The sequence below is a fragment of the Squalius cephalus genome, assembly GCF_949319135.1.
Source record: "Squalius cephalus genome assembly, chromosome: 20".
NCBI lineage: Eukaryota > Metazoa > Chordata > Actinopteri > Cypriniformes > Leuciscidae > Squalius > Squalius cephalus.
Window position 1 is genome coordinate 19,336,787 of NC_137141.1, and position 21,348 is coordinate 19,358,134.

General features: G+C 39.3%; 1 protein-coding gene across 9 annotated transcripts in view; it reads left to right on the forward strand.

The window, feature by feature from the left end:
- Positions 1-21,060, forward strand: part of birc6 (baculoviral IAP repeat containing 6) — a 95,596-nt gene extending 74,536 nt beyond the window's left edge. For all 9 annotated transcript variants that reach the window (XM_079853465.1, XM_079853466.1, XM_079853470.1 and 6 more), the window contains 9 exons: positions 4,007-4,223; positions 5,306-5,451; positions 8,316-8,426; positions 9,533-9,750; positions 11,040-11,201; positions 11,634-11,711; positions 12,350-12,538; positions 19,914-20,048; positions 20,124-21,060. In XM_079853465.1, the coding sequence (XP_079709591.1) occupies positions 4,007-4,223; positions 5,306-5,451; positions 8,316-8,426; positions 9,533-9,750; positions 11,040-11,201; positions 11,634-11,711; positions 12,350-12,538; positions 19,914-20,048; positions 20,124-20,303 (1,436 nt within the window). In that variant the 3' untranslated portion in view covers positions 20,304-21,060. The remainder of the gene's footprint in view (positions 1-4,006; positions 4,224-5,305; positions 5,452-8,315; positions 8,427-9,532; positions 9,751-11,039; positions 11,202-11,633; positions 11,712-12,349; positions 12,539-19,913; positions 20,049-20,123) is intronic.
- The last annotated feature ends 288 nt before the right edge of the window (positions 21,061-21,348 follow it).

Consider the following 21,348-nt stretch of genomic DNA (forward strand, 5'->3'; position numbering starts at 1 on the left):
TGGTGATAAATAAACCGTCTTTCGGTCTCTGCTCATGTCTTTGGCACATGGATCAGGAGCTGTTCTCTTCAGTGTGTCGAGTCAGTGGTCGGGTGGTGCCATCAGTCCATGTCTTGCGTCTCAGTGTTGTCTGTGTCAGAGAGATGCAGAAGTGTGAAAGGGAGATGCAGTAGCGCTCATCTTGTTTTATTCCTCGTTCTGTTACATTATTGATGGAGCGCTTCTCTGAGCTCTTGCTGCATGTGTCTTTCTTTCCAGCCGGCCCTCATGTGAAGGATTCTCTCTTGCTTGCTCTCTCACTTACACACACACTCCAGACAGAGGGAGGACTCTTGTGCCCTGAATGATTTGGGAAGCATGATTTTTGTGTCAATCATTAGACTCCAGGCCCAGTTCCGCTCTGTAAAGCGGCATTTATAATCAGACTCCTGTCATCCTGATTTACTTCAACAAAAGTGTGCTAGTGTTACTTCAAACACACCAAAAAAAAAAAAAAATTCACACACACATATACATATTTGCATATTTCACAGTTTAGTCCTATTATGAGAGGGTATTTTTGTCTCACTCTTTATCTGCATGTCATGAACAGTTATGCGTTTCTGCACGTTGTAAATAACCAGATTCAATTTTAACTTACCCACTTTTGCACTGCTGCTGGTGTGTCTTGTCCCGCCTGTCCTCGAGATCTTTGTTGTCATGGTGACAAACAGTTTCCACCACATGCTCTGAGAACTGTCACACACACTGCATACCCCTAAAACGTTTCTTCATGGTTCCGGTGTGTGTGTATGGGGCCTCGTAAAAGGGCTGTATTATACTGCCCTACAGAAAAGACATTTGTTACAAAAGAAATAATGCTGTTCATTTGAACATTCTGTTCATCAAAGAATCCTGGGGGGGGGGGGGGGAATATGGTTTCCACAAAAATATTTAGCAGCACAACTGTTTTCAACATTGATAATAATAAGAAATGTTTCTTGAGCAGCAAATCAGTATAGAAGAATAATTTCTGAAGGATCATGTGACACTGAAGACTGGAGTAATGCTTAAAATTCAGCTTTTCCATCAGAGGCATATATTACATATTAATTTAAATATTATTTAAATTGTGGTAATATTTCACAATATTACTGTATTCCAATATATATCTGATCAGATAAATACAGCCTTGCTGAGTATGACACTTCTTTATTTATTTTTTTTAGATCTCTCTCTCTCTCTCTCTCTCTCTCTCTCTCTCTCTCTCTCTCTCTCTCTCTCTCTCTCTCTCTCTCTCTCTCTCTCTCTCTCTCTCTCTCACACACACACACACACACACACACACACACACACACACACACACACACACACACACACACACACACACACACACACACACACACACACACACACACACAGAGCTTCTGTTTGAGACTAACATCTTTTATAGACAATGAGACATTGGGGGGAGAGGTCAGTCACAAAGGTCATAAGGTACAAAATGAAGAATCGATTAATGCTCGGTGGATCAGTTTGAGTCCAGATGACCTGTGACCTTCCTGGAGTCTCTTCCTGGTGAAGAGGGAATGGATGGATGATATTGAGATGTGTGTTCTTAGAGCTGCTGTGAGGAGTTTGACTTGAGACTATAGTATTATCTATAATAAAATAATCTCTTTTCTCCGCCTTTTCCTTTTTCTGTTTTCTTTCTTGTCCTCCTGTCTCGTCTTCTTTCTACTTTCTACTCCCTTTGTTTTCTCCTTTCCTCCACTTGCCTCTCATCTTCGGTTTTCTCCTCTCCTCCCGTTTTTATCCTTCCTCTCATCATCTTTCCTGCTTTCTCTTTTCCTCTAATCTCCTCTCCACCTTTCAGAGCTCCATCGTCTCCTTTTCCTGCTTCCTCTTCTCCTGGTCTCTTCTCCTTTTTCTCGTCATCTCTCTTTTGTACTTGTCTTTTCAGCTTTGTCATTTTCTTTCTTGATTTCCCCTTTCCTTTTTGCCTATTGTCTGATCTTCTACTTTTCTTCTCTCTTTCTTTCTTTCTTTCTTGTGTTCTCTCATCTTCTTTCCTCTTTTCTTCTTGCCTCCTCTTAACTCTTTTCGGTCTCCTCCTCTGCTTTTTTTCTCCTCTACTCTCTAGCATTCTCATCTTTTTGCCTTTTTCTGGTCTTCTCCTCTACTATTTCCTTTCTTGTCCCCCCTTTTTATTTCTCCTTTCTGGTCACCTTTCCACTTGTCATTACTTATCTCCTCTACTGCTTTCTTCTTCCTTCTCATCTCTTCTACGCCGCTCTGATGTCATCTACTTTATCTTTGCCTCCATTCTGTTCGCCCCTCCTACTTTCTGGTCCCTTCATGTCTCCTTGCCTGTTCTCTATTCTCTTCTCCTTCTGATGTGTCTGCTGTCTTCCCCTTCTACATCCTACTGTCCTGTCGTTTCCTCCCTCCTCTCTTCCTCCATCATCTTCACTCTTCTCTGTGCACGGCAATGGAGGGAAGTGGAGCTGACGTATGTGTCCTCTCAGCTCTCACTAACATTGTTTATCATCCACCCAATCCAGCATGGAGCTGAATGTCTGATGAGGTAGAGAGAGGGGCAGAGAGGAGGATTGGTGTGCAGTAAATCAGTTAGTCTGTAAATGAGATGAGAGTGAAGGAGAAACAGTCTGAGCTGAGGAGAGCATGAGGAGAATCTGGAACATAGACTGACATTGAGATAATACAACACGCACACTAAACGCTCTAATCTATGTTGTCCTCGCAGTGAGCGCACACTCAAATAAAACCCTTTGAAATAGCTCCTTCGGGTGTTTAAAATTCCTTTCTTCTTAAAGTGCCCCTGTTATGATTTTTTTGAATATTCTCTTTCATGCAGCGTGTAATATAGCTGTTTGTGAATGTAAACGTTCTGCAAAGTTGTAAAGTCGAAAGTGCATGATAAATAGTTATTGCCTCCCAAAAGAAAGAATCGACTGAACCACCAATACGAGTCGTTTTTTTTATTTTTTTATTCTTTTATTCGAATCCTATTTCTTTACGGTTCTACGTCACTAGAAGATACATTTGCATAATGTCCGCCCCTGTTGTACGTTGTCCGCCCACGAACAACTTGACCAGCCCACAAAACGTCATTTTACTGACGACAGATTCGCAAATCTCGGAGTTTGACGCGGGATTCATAAAGCGCTTGCTCTTTGTTTGAGAATCATTGAAAAATGTGGTAATGTATATTATAAGAAAATGCCTTTGAGGCATGTAAACTTGTTTTAGGAGACCTCCAAAACAAAATTAGTAACCTTTAAAATAGCATAATAGGGGCACTTTAAAAACACACACAAGTCACACAAACATGCACTTCCTTACATTGAACTGCACACTGATAATATGAGCCTGATTATAGTGTTTAGCTTGAAGACCCTCAGTTATCTTTCTCTGTCTCGTTCCCTCTCATCCTTTATTCTCTCACTGTCCTCGTTCTGGCTTTAAGACTCCGCCGTGCCACAAAAGGATTATCGTGCCTTCTCCAAGCAGGAAATACATGCACAAACAGCCCTTGTGCCTCAAACGGGTCCTTATAGCATCTCAGCATGCTCAGTAGAAGATTGCTTGTGTTTTATGCTCGTAAAAATGGAACATAAAATATATTTTGTGAATATATTTACTGACAGAATCTTTTTATTTTTGAGGAAACTATCCTTTTAAGGAGGTGCAACACAAGTGTTCTTCTTTGTATATTTATAAAATGCATGCAAGACGACTCTTCCGTTCATATAGCATTTCCTTGTCCTGAACGATTTCAACTGTTTATATATTTGGAGGCTATGATGCTCCTAAAAACTTCTACATTAAAAACATCAACCTTGAGAGGATGAATGTGTGTGTGTGTGTGTGTGTGTGTGTGTGTGTGGATCGGCCCTTGTTTCCCTCTGTCCTTCTGTCTTTTAAGAGATGTAATCGACTTTGTCTTTTATAAGTGTCCTGCCTTAATACGTAATGTCTCTCTCTCTCTCTCTGTCTCCTGCAGTTTTGGACATGGCGCGTCACGTACCCCTGTATCGTGCTCTGTTGGAGCTGCTAAGAGCCATCTCCACCTGCACCAGCCTGGTTCCTCTGCTCCTGCCGCTATCAGGAGACGCTGCCGAAGAAGAGGAGGATGAAGAACGCACCGAGTGTCAGACCTCTGTCGGCATGTTACTGGCCAAGATGAAGACCTGCGTAGACACCTACACCAACCGCCTCAGGTGCGCTCTTCCTCTCTCTTAGACACACACACACACACACACACTGGTCAGTCAAACTAAGGGACAGAGGACGGGCTGAGTGACTGCTGATGGATGGATGTTCACCCTGTGACACTCACTGTCTCTGACCTGCATGCAAAAACCTGACTTATATCCACAAGATGTAACCTGATGCTATAGCCACAAGTCAAAACCTTTGTTTCATCAAAAGAATAACACACAGTGACGGCTAGATCAGTCAGTGCTCCTCTGTTGCCCCTGAAAAGCCTCCAATCTCCAGTGACCTTCACACTGACCTGAGCTTCTGCTGTTCCAAACTTGTACATTTCATATAGTGTGTATGCAAAATAGTGTAGATTAGAATTGTTTTTCCCACTGTTTTCACTCGACCCAACAACACATACACATTATGAATTTGATTTTTAGCAATGTATTGTCAAGGAATAATATTTATATTTTAACATTACATTTTGTTTGTTTGTTTTAGGTTTTTAATTTAAAACTTAAAACTAATTTTTAAAAGGATTTTATTTTTAGAATTTTTAGATGTTTTTTTAAATGCATATAAAAATAAAGTAATACGTGCACCCTTGAATGACAGCGCCATCTTAATTACTCTCCTCTGCGTCACTTACTGACAAAGGACATTTATGATTTCATGTCCTCTTTCTCCTTTGTCTCTCCCTCTCTTTCATGTTCCGTCCTCCTGCTTAATGAAAGATGCATCTTGTGAGGGTGTGTGCTTAGCTGCAAGACAGCTGGATGTTGTTTTTAATGGTTTACTTTGGGACAAGTCACGATCTGCTGCCCATTTGATGCATTCAGTGTCTATAGCACCTCTCACGAGCAGTGCGTGTTTGTTTCAGGGCTGGGGACGTGAGAGGTTGAGAAGCTCTTGAGGACATGCCGTTGTTGGTTTTTTTTCTGCCATTTTTGTGGTCCACTCAACCCAACACTGAATGTGCAATGAAACATTTCACATGTTCACATGCACACAAGCACAAATATAGACCCCTAATTAACAAGTTATAGCGTCTACAGAAACATAAATGTGACTCATGATGATTCTTTGTCCACCTTAGGTCAAAGAAAGACAAAAGTAAAGGGGTAATGAAGGCTGAGACATCTGACCCAGAGCCAGAAGGCCTGACGCTGCTAGTTCCCGACATCCAGAAGACTGCAGAGATCGTCTATGCTGCCACAACCAACCTACGACAGGCCAACCACGGTGAGAACAATCTACTATTTCCCAAATGCTTCCGTTAGGTGCTGTTTATTAAATAATCATGGAATGGTTACATTTTTAATAACTTTGATTAAAATGCTTAACAGATGGGTATTTAATGAATTTCCAGTTTAGAAACATTGACTAATTTTTCACTTTCACATATTATTTTCTACATTTTAGACACTACAATAAAGTCATCGATACACAATTGAAATTTAGTGACCAATAAAATGTTAAAGGGTTAGTTCACCAAAAAATGAAAATTCTGTCAGTAATTACTCACCCTCATGTTGTTCCAACCCCGTAAGACTTTCGTTCATCTTCGTAACACAAATTAAGATATTTTTGATGAAATCTGAGAGCTGTCTCACTCCTTCATAGGCTACTAGGTAATTGCATTTGCCAGCTAGAAAAGCTCTTTCTTTTGCTAGAAAAGCTCTTTCTTTTGCTAGAAAAGCTCTTACGGGTTTGGAACGACATGAGGGTGAGTAATTAATGACAGAATTTTCATTTTTGGGTGAACTAACCCTTTAAACGAATCAAAACCATTGTATATTTTAGCTTCTTCAACAAAGTTGCTCTTTGTCTAGATTCCAACTTCATGAAGAGCATCCTGGGGTGGTTTTGCACTCATTTAGTCCTACTCATCCATTTAAAATAAAATGCATATGTACAATATTAAAAAGTTTAAATGGGGTCAGTAAGATTTTTTTTTTTTTTTTTTTTTTTTTAAGAGATTAATACTTTAATTCAGCAAGGATGCATCAATAGTGACAATAAAGACTTACATTGTTACCAAAAAAGAATCCTATTCAAATAAATGCTGTTCTTTTAAACTTTCCTTTTATCAAAGAATCCTGAAAAAATATCATCTCTTTTTTTTGGCAAAAATATAAAGCAGAACAACTGTTCTCAGCATTACGGTTTCACCAAATAAGCATATTTAAATGATTTCTGAAGGATCATGTGACAGTGAAGCCTGGAATAATGACTGCTGAAATTTTAGCTTTGCCATCACATTAATTTGTAATTGATTACAGGTTTTTACTGTATTTTCTATTAAATAAATGGAGCCTAAATAAATGAACATACGAGACTTAAAATCATTCAAATAATCTTACCGACCCCAAACTTTTGAATGGTAGTTTGTTTACAAAAAGATTGATCTTACCCAAGTCTTACCCATGAATTTTACTGCACTATTTAAAGTCAGTTTCCCTCTAAAACCCTTTTAAGAAAAGCTGTTCATGCTCTGTGTCTCTGTAGGGCCTGATTTCTTAGGTGCTCAAGACTTGAATCAGAGCACAAGTGAAAGCAGGATAGTGCTGGATGTATAGTGGTCAGTGTGCAGAGTGATGGTGTGTATTTCACAGGCTGAAGACACACTCCTTTCTTATCTGAGGGCCCCGGGGGACATGGAGTGACTGTTTGCTCTGACAAAATAAGCCAAAGAGAAATGGCTCTTCAGCACAGAGCCCCACCAGAGGCTCTCGAAAGCCTGATTGCGTTCTCGAAGGACTTTTAAATGGAGAGTCAGCTTTACTGGGCAGTTTCGTTTGTCAGACTAGACTTAATCGATGTCGTGCTAATTCTTTAAGATTTGATCCAACAGCCCTTAGTCATGACCAGGGTGCATTTCCAGACAGGGAGGTTGCATGATCAAGTTTAGTCCCTTTTACGCTGACCTCATAAAAATGGATGTGACCATGACAATTCCTAATCCTGAGGTTTAAAGCTCTTGAGAAGTCACATCTGTTTATTGACATTTCAAAACTGTCTTTCTCAGGTCCTCTAGGGCAAAACTAAGAGAAATTATTTGTATTAATTAACAGAAAGTATTTGTTCCTAATGCAGAAACCCTTGTCATCAGGTGTGCTGGAATTTCCTGCGTCACTGTATCTCCACATATAACTATCACCCTCCCTTGGGTATCTCTTGCTCTCATTCTCTCTGTGATGAGTGAATGAAAGGGGCGTTAAACGTGGTGAGGCGGATCAATGCTGCTGTCACCATCCATAAGGAGAATCTATATGATAAGAGCAGTGAGACATTACTTACCACCCCATTTAACTGCTTAATTAGTAATCCATCTTTTTTTTTTTAAGCGCCAGAGACTGCGCAGTCAGGGTGTCTGATTGGTCGAGAGTGGTTTCTCATGGTTTGGTATCGATATCGCCATCAGTATCGTGCACTGATGTTAGTGGGAGCTATCGATGTCGGTTGGATTTTATGTGGCTCGTATCCAAAGCGCAGCTGTTATCGGCCATGTTAAATGCAATGGTAATTTGATTGGCTGTCACAGTGCATGTGCGTGTGAGGAGGGACATGTCTCTACACCCACTGCGGAATGGGCGGAAATGCCATAAAGCTCCATAAATATATGAAGTTTAATTGTGTTGTTACTCTAACGGCCTCTATCCGCAGGTCTAATATGTCTCACTGGAGTGGTGATGGTCTGCTGGTGCCGTTGTCATTAGTCTGGCGCCCTCTCGATAACAATCTGAATTGGGGGAACAGAAATGCAGCGACTCATTTGTGTAACAACATGACATTTCGTGCTTATTGTCATTTATCAAGATAATAAATTTGCAGTCAAACGCGTCCCATTGGGAGTCTTTTAATTATCGAGTCAAAAATTTGATCAGAGTGGGCCTTTTTTCTTAGTAGTATATTTTGTTTACTGAAAGCAGAGTTACATACACTCATTCAGGTTACTTTGCCTGAGGGATGTAGGGATGTAGGGATGTGTTGGTTGTTTAGAGATGAGAGGATGGAAGATGTGACCCACTCGAACACTCCCTCAGGCTACTCTGAAACACACATTCACACACTATTTTTTGATGTGCCTGTCTTCTGTTTCTCAGAGAGGAAGATGGCAGAGAGCTCTAAGAAGGCAGCAACAAGGCCCAAACCGCTGTCCATCTTGCGTTCAATGGAGGAGAAATATACAGCAGCAATGAAGAAGCTACAATTTGGTGAGTCTTGAACTACACATCTCTGCTAGTGCTCGAGTTTTTACTGGCTGATAAGACTAGAGAGCTTGTATAATAGAATTGACTCTTTGAACAAGCATTTTATTAAACATTTTACACAATATTTTTCCAAATAATTTAGAATATTTTAGGGATGCAAGGATATCGATACCATATTGGTTAACAACCTTTTTTTTTAAGTCATCAGTTTCCTTTATTTTTAAATTTAGATTATCTTTGCCTTCATCTATTACTTAATTAAATTATTCTTTTAAACACTAATAATGTAGTTACACTGTTTATATTATACATTATATGGTTTTAATGCGTAAATTCACTTGTAGCATTTAGAAATTGTTTAGAAATTTGTATTAGCTATTTATTTGTTTTTTGGTCATAACATGAAAATAAATATCAACTTAGCGGTATCAGCCAAAAGTTTACTATTGGTGCATTTGTTAAAATTAATATTTAACACATTCATATATGTATGGTTGTTTGTTGTTTAATGGTCACATTACATGCAGGTAAACAAAATATTCCAAAATAATAATAATAATAATAATTTTAATTTAAAATTCTTATGTTTTAATTAATTACTAGCTTTTCATTAACACCAAATGGATCACAAACCCTGATTTAAACCTATTTTCCCTTTTATTTTTTATTTTTACATTTGTACCAAATAAATAGTCAGTGGATGGATGGATATTGCGGTTTTCCCTTCAGCTGCTTTTTCCCCTTTAAATGCACCAAATATTTGAAGGAGCACAGTGCATCTGAATTGAAATGGGGAGGATTGTGTTATCTTGCTGGTAGAATGACTTTCCTTGTTGTCATTTCACATCTGTCTTTGCTCTGATTGATGACAAGAGTTTTGTTCTGCCAAAAATGATTTAGCCCAACCTCAGACGAATGAGGTAATCTCAACTGACGTGACTGTTAACATGTCTGCACTGGCTCACACAGAACAGACCCTTCAGAATACACAGTATGCCTGTTTCTGGAGGAAATGTGATGAAACGTGAATCTGATCATATCTTTCAGGCGTATTGCATTGTCATTGTGAATGCTGATAACTAACTGTCCGTGTGTGGTCTCTTCCACAGACACATTTGAAATGGTGTGTGAGGATGAGGACTCTAAGCTGGTGTTTAAGGTGAACTACCATTACCTGTCTCAGGTGAAGAACGCCAGCGATGCCAACAGTGCCGCCCGTGCTCGACGATTAGCACAGGAGGCGGTCACGCTCTCCACCTCCCTCCCTCTCTCCTCCTCCTCCAGCGTGTTTGTCCGCTGCGACGAAGAACGCCTCGACATCATGAAGGTATGGATAGACACCCTCGGCCCATCCACTGACACTCTTATATTTAAAAAAAGAGATTGGTGTTGATTCGAAAAACAGATCGATTTAAGCCACATCAGCATCTTAAATTAGGTTAAAAGCACCAATTGTGGACCAGAATATATCTCATATAGACGGCTAAGATTTATTCCAGAAGCATTCATGCAATCAACTACATTATTAGCAGCGATGTCAGATTTGTCAGACTTTTCTACTGGTTATTTTTGATGATTCTGTCAAACTGATTCACAGAGCATTTGTTGATCACTAAAACTCTGTGGAGGAATTATAACAAATTTTACTCAATATATGCAAAATGCAGATGGATGAGCATGATTAATTGCATCATATTTAATAAGTAAATTTTAAATATTTATTGTGCAAAATAATATTTTTATTATATATACATAAATGAAAAATAGAGTGTGTGTATATAAACTTGATTTATAATATACATTTTTATAATTTAAAACAATTTAATATTCAAATAATGTGAATTGATTAATTGCACAAGTAAGTGAATAAAATTAAAGAATCGGATATGTCAGTGCTTATTATGAGAGCAGACGAGGACAGACTCAAGCCCTGCTGTTTACTGTGGGTCAACATGAACCTTTCGATCTCTACTGCATGGCAAAACAACCGCAATGAATCCCAGCAGTCACTTGCTTGTCTCGCTGTCCTCTGGTCTCTTACACACACACTAAAGAGTGCACATACTCTTCCTAATGACATTTGAGATGTGTTTTTGACCCTGGCTGCTTTCTAAGTGTGTAAATGTCAATGTGTCTGGCTTGAGCTCGGACAGGCCAGACCACAAGCGGAGCCCCAGTCAGACTGGTCACTCACTGCTCTGTCTGTTTACACTGACCCCTAACAGCGGGCCAGGCCTCCTCCACACTTCATACAATTGTAATGGACATTAACAGTAAACTGAGCTTTGTGAGCTGTGTGAGCACAGCTTTGTGTGTGTGTTTAGTGTTGCGTTTGAATGGTCATGTCAAAACAGTCTTTACGCCTGAGTGCAGCTCCACCGCCTGCAGTGGAGAGAGATTTACTGGATGGCATACAAGTCCTCCGATCTGCCTCTCTCTGACTCACGTCTCTGCCTGTATCTGTTCATACTCCCTAGCTCTCTCTCTACAAACATGGTTTAGACACGCACAATCATTCCTGTGCTGTTCAACACAATGCTTTCATGTTCATTTTGTCACCTTTGAATGATTGGAGGCTTGCCGTTTTAATGGCTGTTTTCCTGCTTTTTCTTTCAGGTGTTGATAACAGGGCCCGCAGACACACCATATGCCAACGGCTGTTTTGAATTTGATGTCTACTTCCCTCAAGATTACCCAAACTCCCCTCCTCTTGTTAATCTGGAGACCACTGGTGGCCACAGCGTCCGCTTCAATCCAAACCTCTACAACGATGGAAAGGTTAGTGTTTTCTTCCCGTTTTCTCAGATTTTTCAGTGGCCAATACCGATACCGATAAATAGACTGGAGGTTGTAAATATAAAAATAATGTTATTATATTGTTATTTTTACAAGTGTTTTTTTTATTTTGTTTTACAGCTCATTGCGATAATGTCAAAAATGTCTGAATATTGACTGAATGGAAATACAAAAATAATGTTATTTTGTATTTTATTTTTTATTTATTTGTATTATATTTTTACCAAAAAATTATTTTACTGCCAATGGCAATAATCTAAAAAATATAGACCGATTTATTTACCTGTTTGATTTATAAATGTCAATCACTAATAAGCTTCCTCCTCTGACTTGTAATCATTGTTTAGTTTAACCATATTTTTTTTTTGTCTTCTCTTCATCTCCACCTGTTGTCATCCCTTCGGTAACAACCAGGTGTGTTTAAGTATCCTGAACACCTGGCACGGGCGTCCCGAGGAGAAATGGAACCCTCAGACCTCTAGCTTTCTACAGGTGAGCCAAATCCCGTTCGTTTGTAGTTTCTCTTTCTTAAATAATCAGGTTTTTTTAAGCTGTCCTTGACTCTCCTGTTCATGCTCATTAGTAAGGAAGGATTTCACTTCCGATACTGATACTGATACTGATACTGCACAAGTGAGGATGATTATTTTCGGTAGTTCTGAAGCAGTGGAATGCCGGAGAGAACAGCTCTCATTTTTACTTTTCTTTGAGAGCATTTAGTCATATCACCTACACATCGACCATTAAGCATTTACAACATTCCCATCCTGGCTTCCCTACAGTAATTATCTGCCCACATATCAACCCCTCCTCCCTCCCTGCCTTCCTCCCTCCATCATACCTCTCTAAATAATAGGCAGGGGAGCTGTTTCACCCTGTAATATTGATCTGATCAAGCTCTGCTCCTCTCTCTCCTCTCACTTGTGCTCATGTACTGCTGCCAGCAGTTCATAGAAATGTCTCCATTGATTAGTGCTACAGTTAGTGTCCAGCCGATCAATAAATGGAAATCGGGCACTGGGACAGTAGTGCTTTGGCCACAGAGAGCTGTGTGTTCTTCACCTTTTCTCCTGATCTGTGTGTCTTTCCACCTTGGATTTATAACACATGTGTGTGTCTGTCTATTTTAGGTGCTGGTATCAATCCAGTCTCTGATCCTGGTGGCTGAGCCATACTTCAACGAACCAGGTTACGAGCGTTCCCGGGGCACGCCGAGTGGAACGCAGAGTTCCAGAGAGTACGACGGAAACATCCGGCAGGCCACCGTCAAGTGGGCCATGCTAGAACAGATCCGCAACCCTTCACCCTGCTTTAAAGAGGTTAGATATCATTCATCACAAACACTGATCGGCTCATGAAAGGGTGCCCGAGGTTCATGCATGCACATATAAACATGCGATATTTGGAGAAAATATTTTGGGGGGGAAATTCTATATAATACAATATTTATTATATACATATGAATAATTTGTGTATGTGTGTGTATATACACGCGCACACACATACATACGTTACATGTATATGTTATGTACAGTACTATTCAAAAGTTTAGGGTCTGTTTGTAAAAAAAATATATATGTTTAAAATAAATGCTCTTCTTTGCTACAGGAATAAATAACATTTTTAAATATATTTAAATAGAAAACTGTTATTTTTAAATTGTAATAATATTTTGCAAATACTACTTTACTTTTTTTCTTCATCAATCTACCCTCCATACTCTAATGACAAAGCAAAAAACTGACTTGGGACAACTTTGCAAATTTATTAAAAATAAAAAACTTAAATTATTACATTGCATAAGAAGTCGTACCCTTTTCTAGGACACTTGGAATTTAGCTCAGGAGCATTCCAATTTCGCTTGTAGATGTTACTACACTTTGAGTGGAGTTAACCTGTGGCAAATTCAATTTCACCTGATTTGGAAAGGCACACACCTCTCAATAAAAGGTCCAACATCTGAAAATGCACATCAGAGCAAAAACCAAGCCATGAGGTCAAAAGAACTGCATGTAGAGCTCAGAGACAGGGTTGTGTCAGGATACACCTTTATTGAAGGTTCACAGAAGCATGTAGCCTCCATAATCCTTAATGGAAGAAGTTTGGAACAACCAGGACTCTTCCTAGAGCTGGCCTCCTGGCCAAATGGAGCAATTGATGGAGATGGGCTTTGGTTAGAGTGGTGACCAAGAAGCTGATGGTCACTCTGGTTGAGCTCATATATGGAGATGGGAGAAATTTACAGAAGGACAAACATTGCTGCAACACTCCACTTTTCTGGGCTTTATGGCAGAGTGGCCAGACTCAAGCCTCCCCTTTGTGAAGACACATGAAAACCCACTTGGAATTTGCAAAATAAGCACCTAAAGGACTCTCAGATTATGAGAAACAAGATTCTCTGGTCTGATGAATCTCTAGTTCCAAGCATCACGTATGGAGGAAACCAGACACTGCTCATCATCAGTAAGGTGTGGTGGTGGCAGCAGCAGCATGCTGTGTGGGTAGTGTTTTTCAGCAGCAGGGAGTAGGGGATTCGTCAGGGTAGAAGGAAAGCTCAACACAGCAGTAATGCATCATTCAAAACTGTAAAGGGTTTACTTTTATTTGTTTACACTCACAATAACAACAAAACATGCTTTTGTTAAATAAAAAAAAGAAAAAGGATGTGCTTTCTGCCATCTCGGTCTCCCTGAACTCTGTAATAGGCTACTTGCCTCACAGACATGAAACACATATCTATTTACAGTGTGTGCTGTGTGTATATCCATCCATCCTTCCATCCTTCCTTCCTTCCTTCCTTCCTTCCTTCCTTCCTTCCACATTTTATGTTACAGCCTTATCCCAAAATGGATTAAATTCATTAGTTTCCTCAAAATTCTACACACAATACCCCATAATGACAACATGAAAGAGGTTTGTTTGAATTCTTGAGTGTTTCTACAAATTGATTGGAGTCCACCTGTGGTAAATTCAGTTGACTGGACATGATTTGGAAAGGCACACACCTGTCTATATAAGGTTCCACAGTCAACGGTGCATGTCAGAGCACAAACCAAGCCATGAAGTCCAAGGAATTGTCTGTAGACCTCTGAGACCGGATTTGTATCGAGGCACAGATCTGGGGAAGGGTACAGACAAATTTCTGCAGCATTGAAGGTCCCAGTGAGCACAGTGGCCTCCATCATCGGTAACTGGAAGAAGTTTGGAACCACCAGGACTCTTCCTAGAGCTGGCCACCCGGCCAAACTGAGCGATCGGGGGAGAAGGGCTTTAGTCAGGGAGGTGACCAAGAACCTGATGATGACTCTGACAGAGCTCCAGCGTTTCTCTGTGGAGAGAGGAGAACCTTCCAGAAGAACAACCATCATATATATATATATATATGCCTGAGGTTATTTTTGTCTACTGTGTCAGCAGCACATTTTGAGTTGTCCTATCTTTTTTTTTTCTCACTTTTAGATAGATGATGTTCTCCACCCTCTCATCTTCTCCCCTCTTTGTTTTGATTTCCTTTTGTCCTTGATATGGCCCCCACCACTAGATAGCAATCATCCATATGCTCAGTGAAAAGAGAGAGAGGAGAAAGGAGCTGCCTGAATCAGAATATAAATGAGTGAAAATACTGAGTTTTTGAAGGAGGGATACGAATCATGAATGTGCTAACCAAAAAGTGTGCACTCATCAAATTATCAAACATAAACTCCACGATCAGACCAAAAGCATACATTGAACTCTAGAAATATGGGTCATGAGTGTGTATTTTGTGTGTCTTTACTCTCTCAGACTGTCATATAGTTGAAAAATCAGTAGCCAGATCAGACTACGTGAAATCACACCACACACTGGCATTATCCATCCATGTCATCTTAGTATGGGTATTTTAGTATGGGTATTTCAGCTGGTATTTGTGAGTTTGATGTCATGCCTAACGGCTGCTTCGCCACCTCAGGCAGTTATGTGGCTGGTACATTACCTCTGTATCCCACAGTGGACACTAAACAGGCTGTTGCCATGGCAACCAGAGCATTGTTCGGAGGGATAAAGGGCCGTGGGGCTGTCGTTTGGGCAGAACCGAGTCAGGCTGGGCATCGACTGCTATAACACAAAAGCTCGTATAGGACTCATCATACTTACTGATGAATTATGTATTGGCCCAGACAGAATATGCATAATTATGTGAAATGGATTTAAATCTCAAATTAGTTACTGAATATATTGAAACTAGGCAAAATGTTTAATAAACAAACATGCATGGAGCTGAGGATGTATAAAATGTGTGGACTGTTTGTAGACTCCATGGGCCTGAATGTAAGGTATTGAGGGCAGTTTGAATCATGGGAGCTTTAGTGTAGAGCTTATTTTGTGTTGAGAAAGGATCTCTCTCATCCCCTCAGACATTTGCTTTCAGCTCTTTTAAGAGAGACCTGTGACGTCATCTACATGGAGATTGAAGTTGGTTTTATCAGACATAAGTTCAGCAGAATCTTAAATAGCCTAAGCACATGGACATTTAAGGCCCCGATATACTCACGCCGAAGTTCTTTTTCGTTCTTCGTTTAGGGGTAAAACGAAGTTCGAAATATGTGAGCAGTGATATACTGTTATTGAACATCTAACGCCGCCCACACTGCTGAGTTCGTCCTTCGATTTTGCTTGAAGTATATCGGGGCTTGTAGGGTAATTTCCCAAACCTAGGTAATTGCCTACTACTAGGCTTGTTGCGATTGTCAGTGTTACTGGTGTTACACAGTGTTCAGCCGCACACCGATTACATCACTTGCCCACCGTGGCATCGCCCCATCATCGTTCGCCCCCAAATTGCTGCTAATTCGTAAAATGCGCACAGGCATTCATGAGCGAGGTGGAAAAGAGAGAAACTCCAACAGTGTTGTCACGCGTCGGTTAAAGGAGAACTCCGGTCAATTTTAACATTGAGCTCATTTTTTTGTACATTTGGAGTGCTGTCAGTACAGAGAACAACGACAAAAATCGGTAGTCGATTAAAAAGTAGTCGAAAAAAAAAGTAGTCGATTGCCGAATTCACGCGCGTGATCATAGGTAACTAAACCTATGCGCGTGAACTCGGCAATCGACTACTTTGGACTTCAACCGAAAAACAGGATGTAAACAAAGGTATTTGCGCTGGCTTAAATAACATCATTTTTATACATTTCTTTCACATCTACTGCAGTCAGATCCACTCGTGTTCAATCAGAAGGAATCACTCACATTTTCTGTGCACTTGTAATGACACATCAAGGATGTTAAGAGGCTAAAAGCAGGTTTAGTACTTGCCCCATTGAAGTCAACAGGGTGCAAATTTTAAAAATAGAATAACTCGGTGTAGGCAACACCGATTTTTGTCGTTGTTCTCTGTATTGACAGCACTCCAAATGTACAAAAAAATGAGCTCAATGTTAAAATTGACCGGAGTTCTCCTTTAACCGTTGGGTAAATTTCCTCACCGTCACATCCCTACCTACATGTACATAGGCAGCATCCTTACAGAAGATAGAACCTCATTAATGAAACTCCACTCATAGTTGATTCCGATAGTTTAGAATTTTCCATTAGCCTGTTGTAGGCACAATGCAGCGCAAGCAATTGTAAAATAGTAAAAAAAAATTTTTTTATTACCAATTTTATAAATACCAATTATATTAAAATACCAATTTTTTGTGTTAAATGAATTTGAAGTATTTAAAATCAGCATTTGCAGGCACAAATATTTAGTATGCAAATTTTGGCTAAAGTAATTAATTTTTTAAACACTTGTGTGGAATGAATTTGAATTATTTAAAATCAACATTTCTATTGCTGCTTCTGCCATTGGACTATATGAAACAGTGTTTTGGAGTGTAATACATCCATACAGATTCACACACACAAAAGAGCCAGTCATGCATGGTAATAAATAGTGGGCTGCTGACTTCAGAAGAGGGAGAGGAAACACACACACTTGCTCCTGCACTACAACCTTACACCGTATCTACGCTCATGTTCATTTTCTTTTAAATGGCATTTCTGTTTCTAACCCTTTTTCATCCTCTCTCTCTCTCTCTCTCTCTCTCTCTCTCTCTCTCTCTTTCTCTCTCTCTCTCTCGCTCACTCGCTCGCTAATATCATTACACATGTTCTAGGAACTGAATGAATATGAAACAAATGCAATATTAAGGGAGAGGCTGTAACAGTCACATGTCTGGGTGGTTGACCTTTTGTGTGTTTGAGAGAAAGATAGATTTATGAAGGATGGATGGATGAAGCGAGACAGCAAAAGAGAGAGAGATATAAGGCCGGTGAGGTTGAGCTCAGAGCCAGCGAGTAATGTGCAGTGGCAGCCGGGGTTTCCATGGCAACACTGGCAAGACCATCGATCACATGCACTCATTCCTGAATCCCTCTCGCCTGCGCTCGGTCTTTTTCCCCCCAGAAGTTTGATCCGAACAGCGTCTCGCTTTTACAAGCAGGTTAAAGTGCACGTCTTAATCCTGGGAGAGACTGTGTGTGTTAGTGAAGACACAACAGGTGGATTTTGCAGAAGCTGTTTATAAGGCTGTTTTCCCACTAGAGCTTTTGGTGTGGATTCAAGAGTATTCTGCGTTTGTTCAGTTTGTGTGTAACCTGTTTTTTTTAATGAATTTTGTTATTTACAGTTAAAAATCAAATGGCATCAAGGTTTTTCAGACATGTATGGTATTTTGCTTATTGTATAGTTTTTAGTACTCATTACTAATATGAAGATTTATATTATGTTTTGAGAATCACACAAAGCATACATTTTTGTTAAAACATTACATATTTATTCTCAAAAAAATTACAAATTTATTTCCATAATATTACAACTTTGTTCAGAAAACATTAAAAATTTGTTCTCAAAACATTTTGATTTTATTCTAAGATTAGAAATGTATTATCAAAACATTAACTTTATTCTTGTAACATTATAACTTTATTCTCAAAACATTGATTTGATAATAGAATCATAAAAAAAAAAGTTAAGTTTTTCTCTAAGCATTGACTTTTTTTTTTTTTTTTTTTTTTGCAAACCATGACTTTATTCTCATAAAAGTAAAAAAAAATTCTCAAAACAGTACAAAGTTGTTCTCGTAGCATTATGACTTTATTCCCATAACCATTACAACTTTAATCTTTAAACATTATACATTTATTCTCAAAACATAATTTGTTCAAATTTGTTCACATAGAATTCTGGCTTTCTCAAAACATTTAAGAATTTTTTGCAAAACAAATCTATTCTTGTAACATTACGACTTTATTCTTGAAACATTTATATATTTATTCTCAAAACATTACAAATTTATTCTCATAGCATTGACTTTCTCAAACATCTTTTTTTCCTCATAACATAATTTTTTTTTCTTGTACCATTACAATTTTAATCGTATAGCCTCACAACTGTATTCTTGCAATTTTGACTTTATTCTCAAAAAGATGCATTAATATTGTAATGTTATGACTTTTGTTCTTGAAATGACACAAAATGATAAGTTCATGAATTGTTTAGATCCTTTAAAATGAACTAATAGCCACTATCATAACACATGGTGCATTCAAGTCATCTTGTAAAGATCGTATTTACAAGTTGAGCGCACATGAACGCCACCACAATATCGTAAATACGAGTGGGGAGGTCGGGATTTTCTTTAATCCCCGATCTTTACGAGTTGGGCGCGTGTCAGTGAGAAACATGGCGGAAAATCAATACTTAAAGGTATTTAGCAGTGATATTGTCAGGCTTTTCTATTTACAGCAAAGTAAGCTAATTGCCTGCACAGAATATGATGGCATTATAATATAACAATGTAATAGCTTATGTAATGATAAAGTTTGCAGTGGCTTCATAAATTAACATAAAAAAGGCTATGCTTTTTAAAAAATCAAAGCACACCTGATGCACATATATTTGTTCTTCATTTTTTAGAACTAGAGTTTAAGAACCTTACTGTATTTTTGTGAGATTAATCAAGAGAAAGTACACCACCATCTTACTCCGGCGAAAGTGACTTGAACGCACCTGCCGTCGTAAACACGACTTCCCACCTCGTAAGTACAAATTTCCCAGGAGGACTTGAACGCACCAAAAGGTGGTACAATGGAAATCCTTTTCAGGTGGTACAGTTTGTTGTTGCTGTTTTAATCAACCTAAGAACCATTCCCAGTGTCTGGGAAAACGACTCTGATTCTGTTAAATCAGGGTGTTGTGACTGATATTAACAAGTTTAATACACCGTCACTCTGTATGACGTGTTTAGAAAACAAAGTGAGATGGAGAGGAGGAATATCTAGGAGACGCAGAATGAACGAGTGAGTCAGCTCTCGCCTTTGGACAGATTCGGAGGAAGTGTGTGTCTGTGTGAGCACGGAGTTCTTCTCTTTCCTGCCTATGGTCTTTGTTACCGAAAAGGTCACTTAGTTTGTTCGTATTAACATGCGCGGACAGGCAGTGACTGCTGGTTATCTGTGTGGTGCGATCGGTCATCTGGTCTTTATGAATCCGATAGGTCACTGGAGTCTCAATCTGAAGATCAGCAGATGGTTTTCTAGTGCTACTAAAATTGAATATGAGGTTTGCGTTTGATTTATGGGCTCTATGGGAACTGATATACAATTCTCTTTTCCAAGAACACTGATAATGTGTTTTTTAACACTAACCGTGTGCGTGTATGCGTGCAGGTGATCCATCGGCACTTCTATATGAAGCGAGCGGAGATCATGGCGCAGTGCGAGGGCTGGATCTGTGATATTCAGCAGTACAGCAGCGATAAGAGAGTCGGCCGAACCATGTCTCATCACGCAGCTGCGCTAAAGGTACGACACTGTCATACCAATGTAAAATGTGTCATTTGTTGTCTTTTGGAAACTGATTCCATGTGTTTTTTGCAGAGGCACACAGCTCAGCTCAGAGAGGAGTTGTTGAAACTTCCCTGTCCTGAAGGCCTGGAGCCGGATGGGGAGGAGTTTTCCGAGAAAAGCGCCTCGCTCATGGTGAAAGAGCTGCCCGGTCAGGACGCAGAGAAGCAGACGGACAGCCCAGATGCCCACTGTAGCGACGGCCAGCTATGATCCCCCTCTCCTCCTGAAGCCCCGCCCACCGCCTTTGACTATCCATTGATATTGAAAAAAGACTGGATGGCTTTGGTGATTTAAGCCATCTTTTTGTCAATATTTGTATGTAAGAATCTAATTATGTAATAGCATAAAAAGAGAGGACAGACAAAACCAAGAAAATACGAGGAAATGAATCCGCTAACACCCACCGACACAAGACGAACCGCTGAAATCTATGCTGCGCCCTGAAGAAAACAAAAGAGATGAGAAAAGATCTTTTTATTTACTTGTAAAAGAGTATACAATTTTTTTGTGCTTTTTTTTTCTTTTTTTCCCAAATTGTTAAATAACCACTGATTGATATGTTATTAAACTTGTTTATGTAAACAAAATGAAAGATGAAATCACAGTATATATAAGGGAACTGCCTTTAGTGGAGAATGTTTACCAAATGTTTTGTTAAATTTTTTTTTCTTTATTTTGGACTGTTAGTGCAAGGACAGTTTGTACGTGAGAATATACTGGTCATTCTTTAAGCAAACTATTTAAAAGAAAAATGTAACACGCTCCCATACCCACTCTTCAGTTCCCACAATCCTCTGGTGACCCTCTGACAGTGCTTTTGGTTTCTACAGACTTGTGTACACTTCAATAATAAAGCCTGAATCGGACGTTCCTGGATGCTCGTTCAGGCTGATCAATAGCACGTTTTATTTTTGCCCTCTCTCTGCTTTTAAGTGCAAGTTTAATAAATGCAACCTGTTTTACTTTGCTTGGATATACTAATTAATGTGGTTCTGTAGATTGTGGTGAGTGTTTGTGCATGTGTAAGCAGAATTCACTTTTATTTTCTCACTTTCTCTTAGTTATAATGGAGGCTGAGCAATGATCAGTTTTAAAATCACTGTCAGCTTACAAGAGTAGAAGTTTTTAAAAATGTACTAGACAATAAGACTAATTAAACATCTGAAGTATGCAAACAGTGCATGTGCACATTCTACGAATATGGAGGTTTTGACCTTCTTGACTATATCCAACAGTTAGAATCAGAGTATTCCAT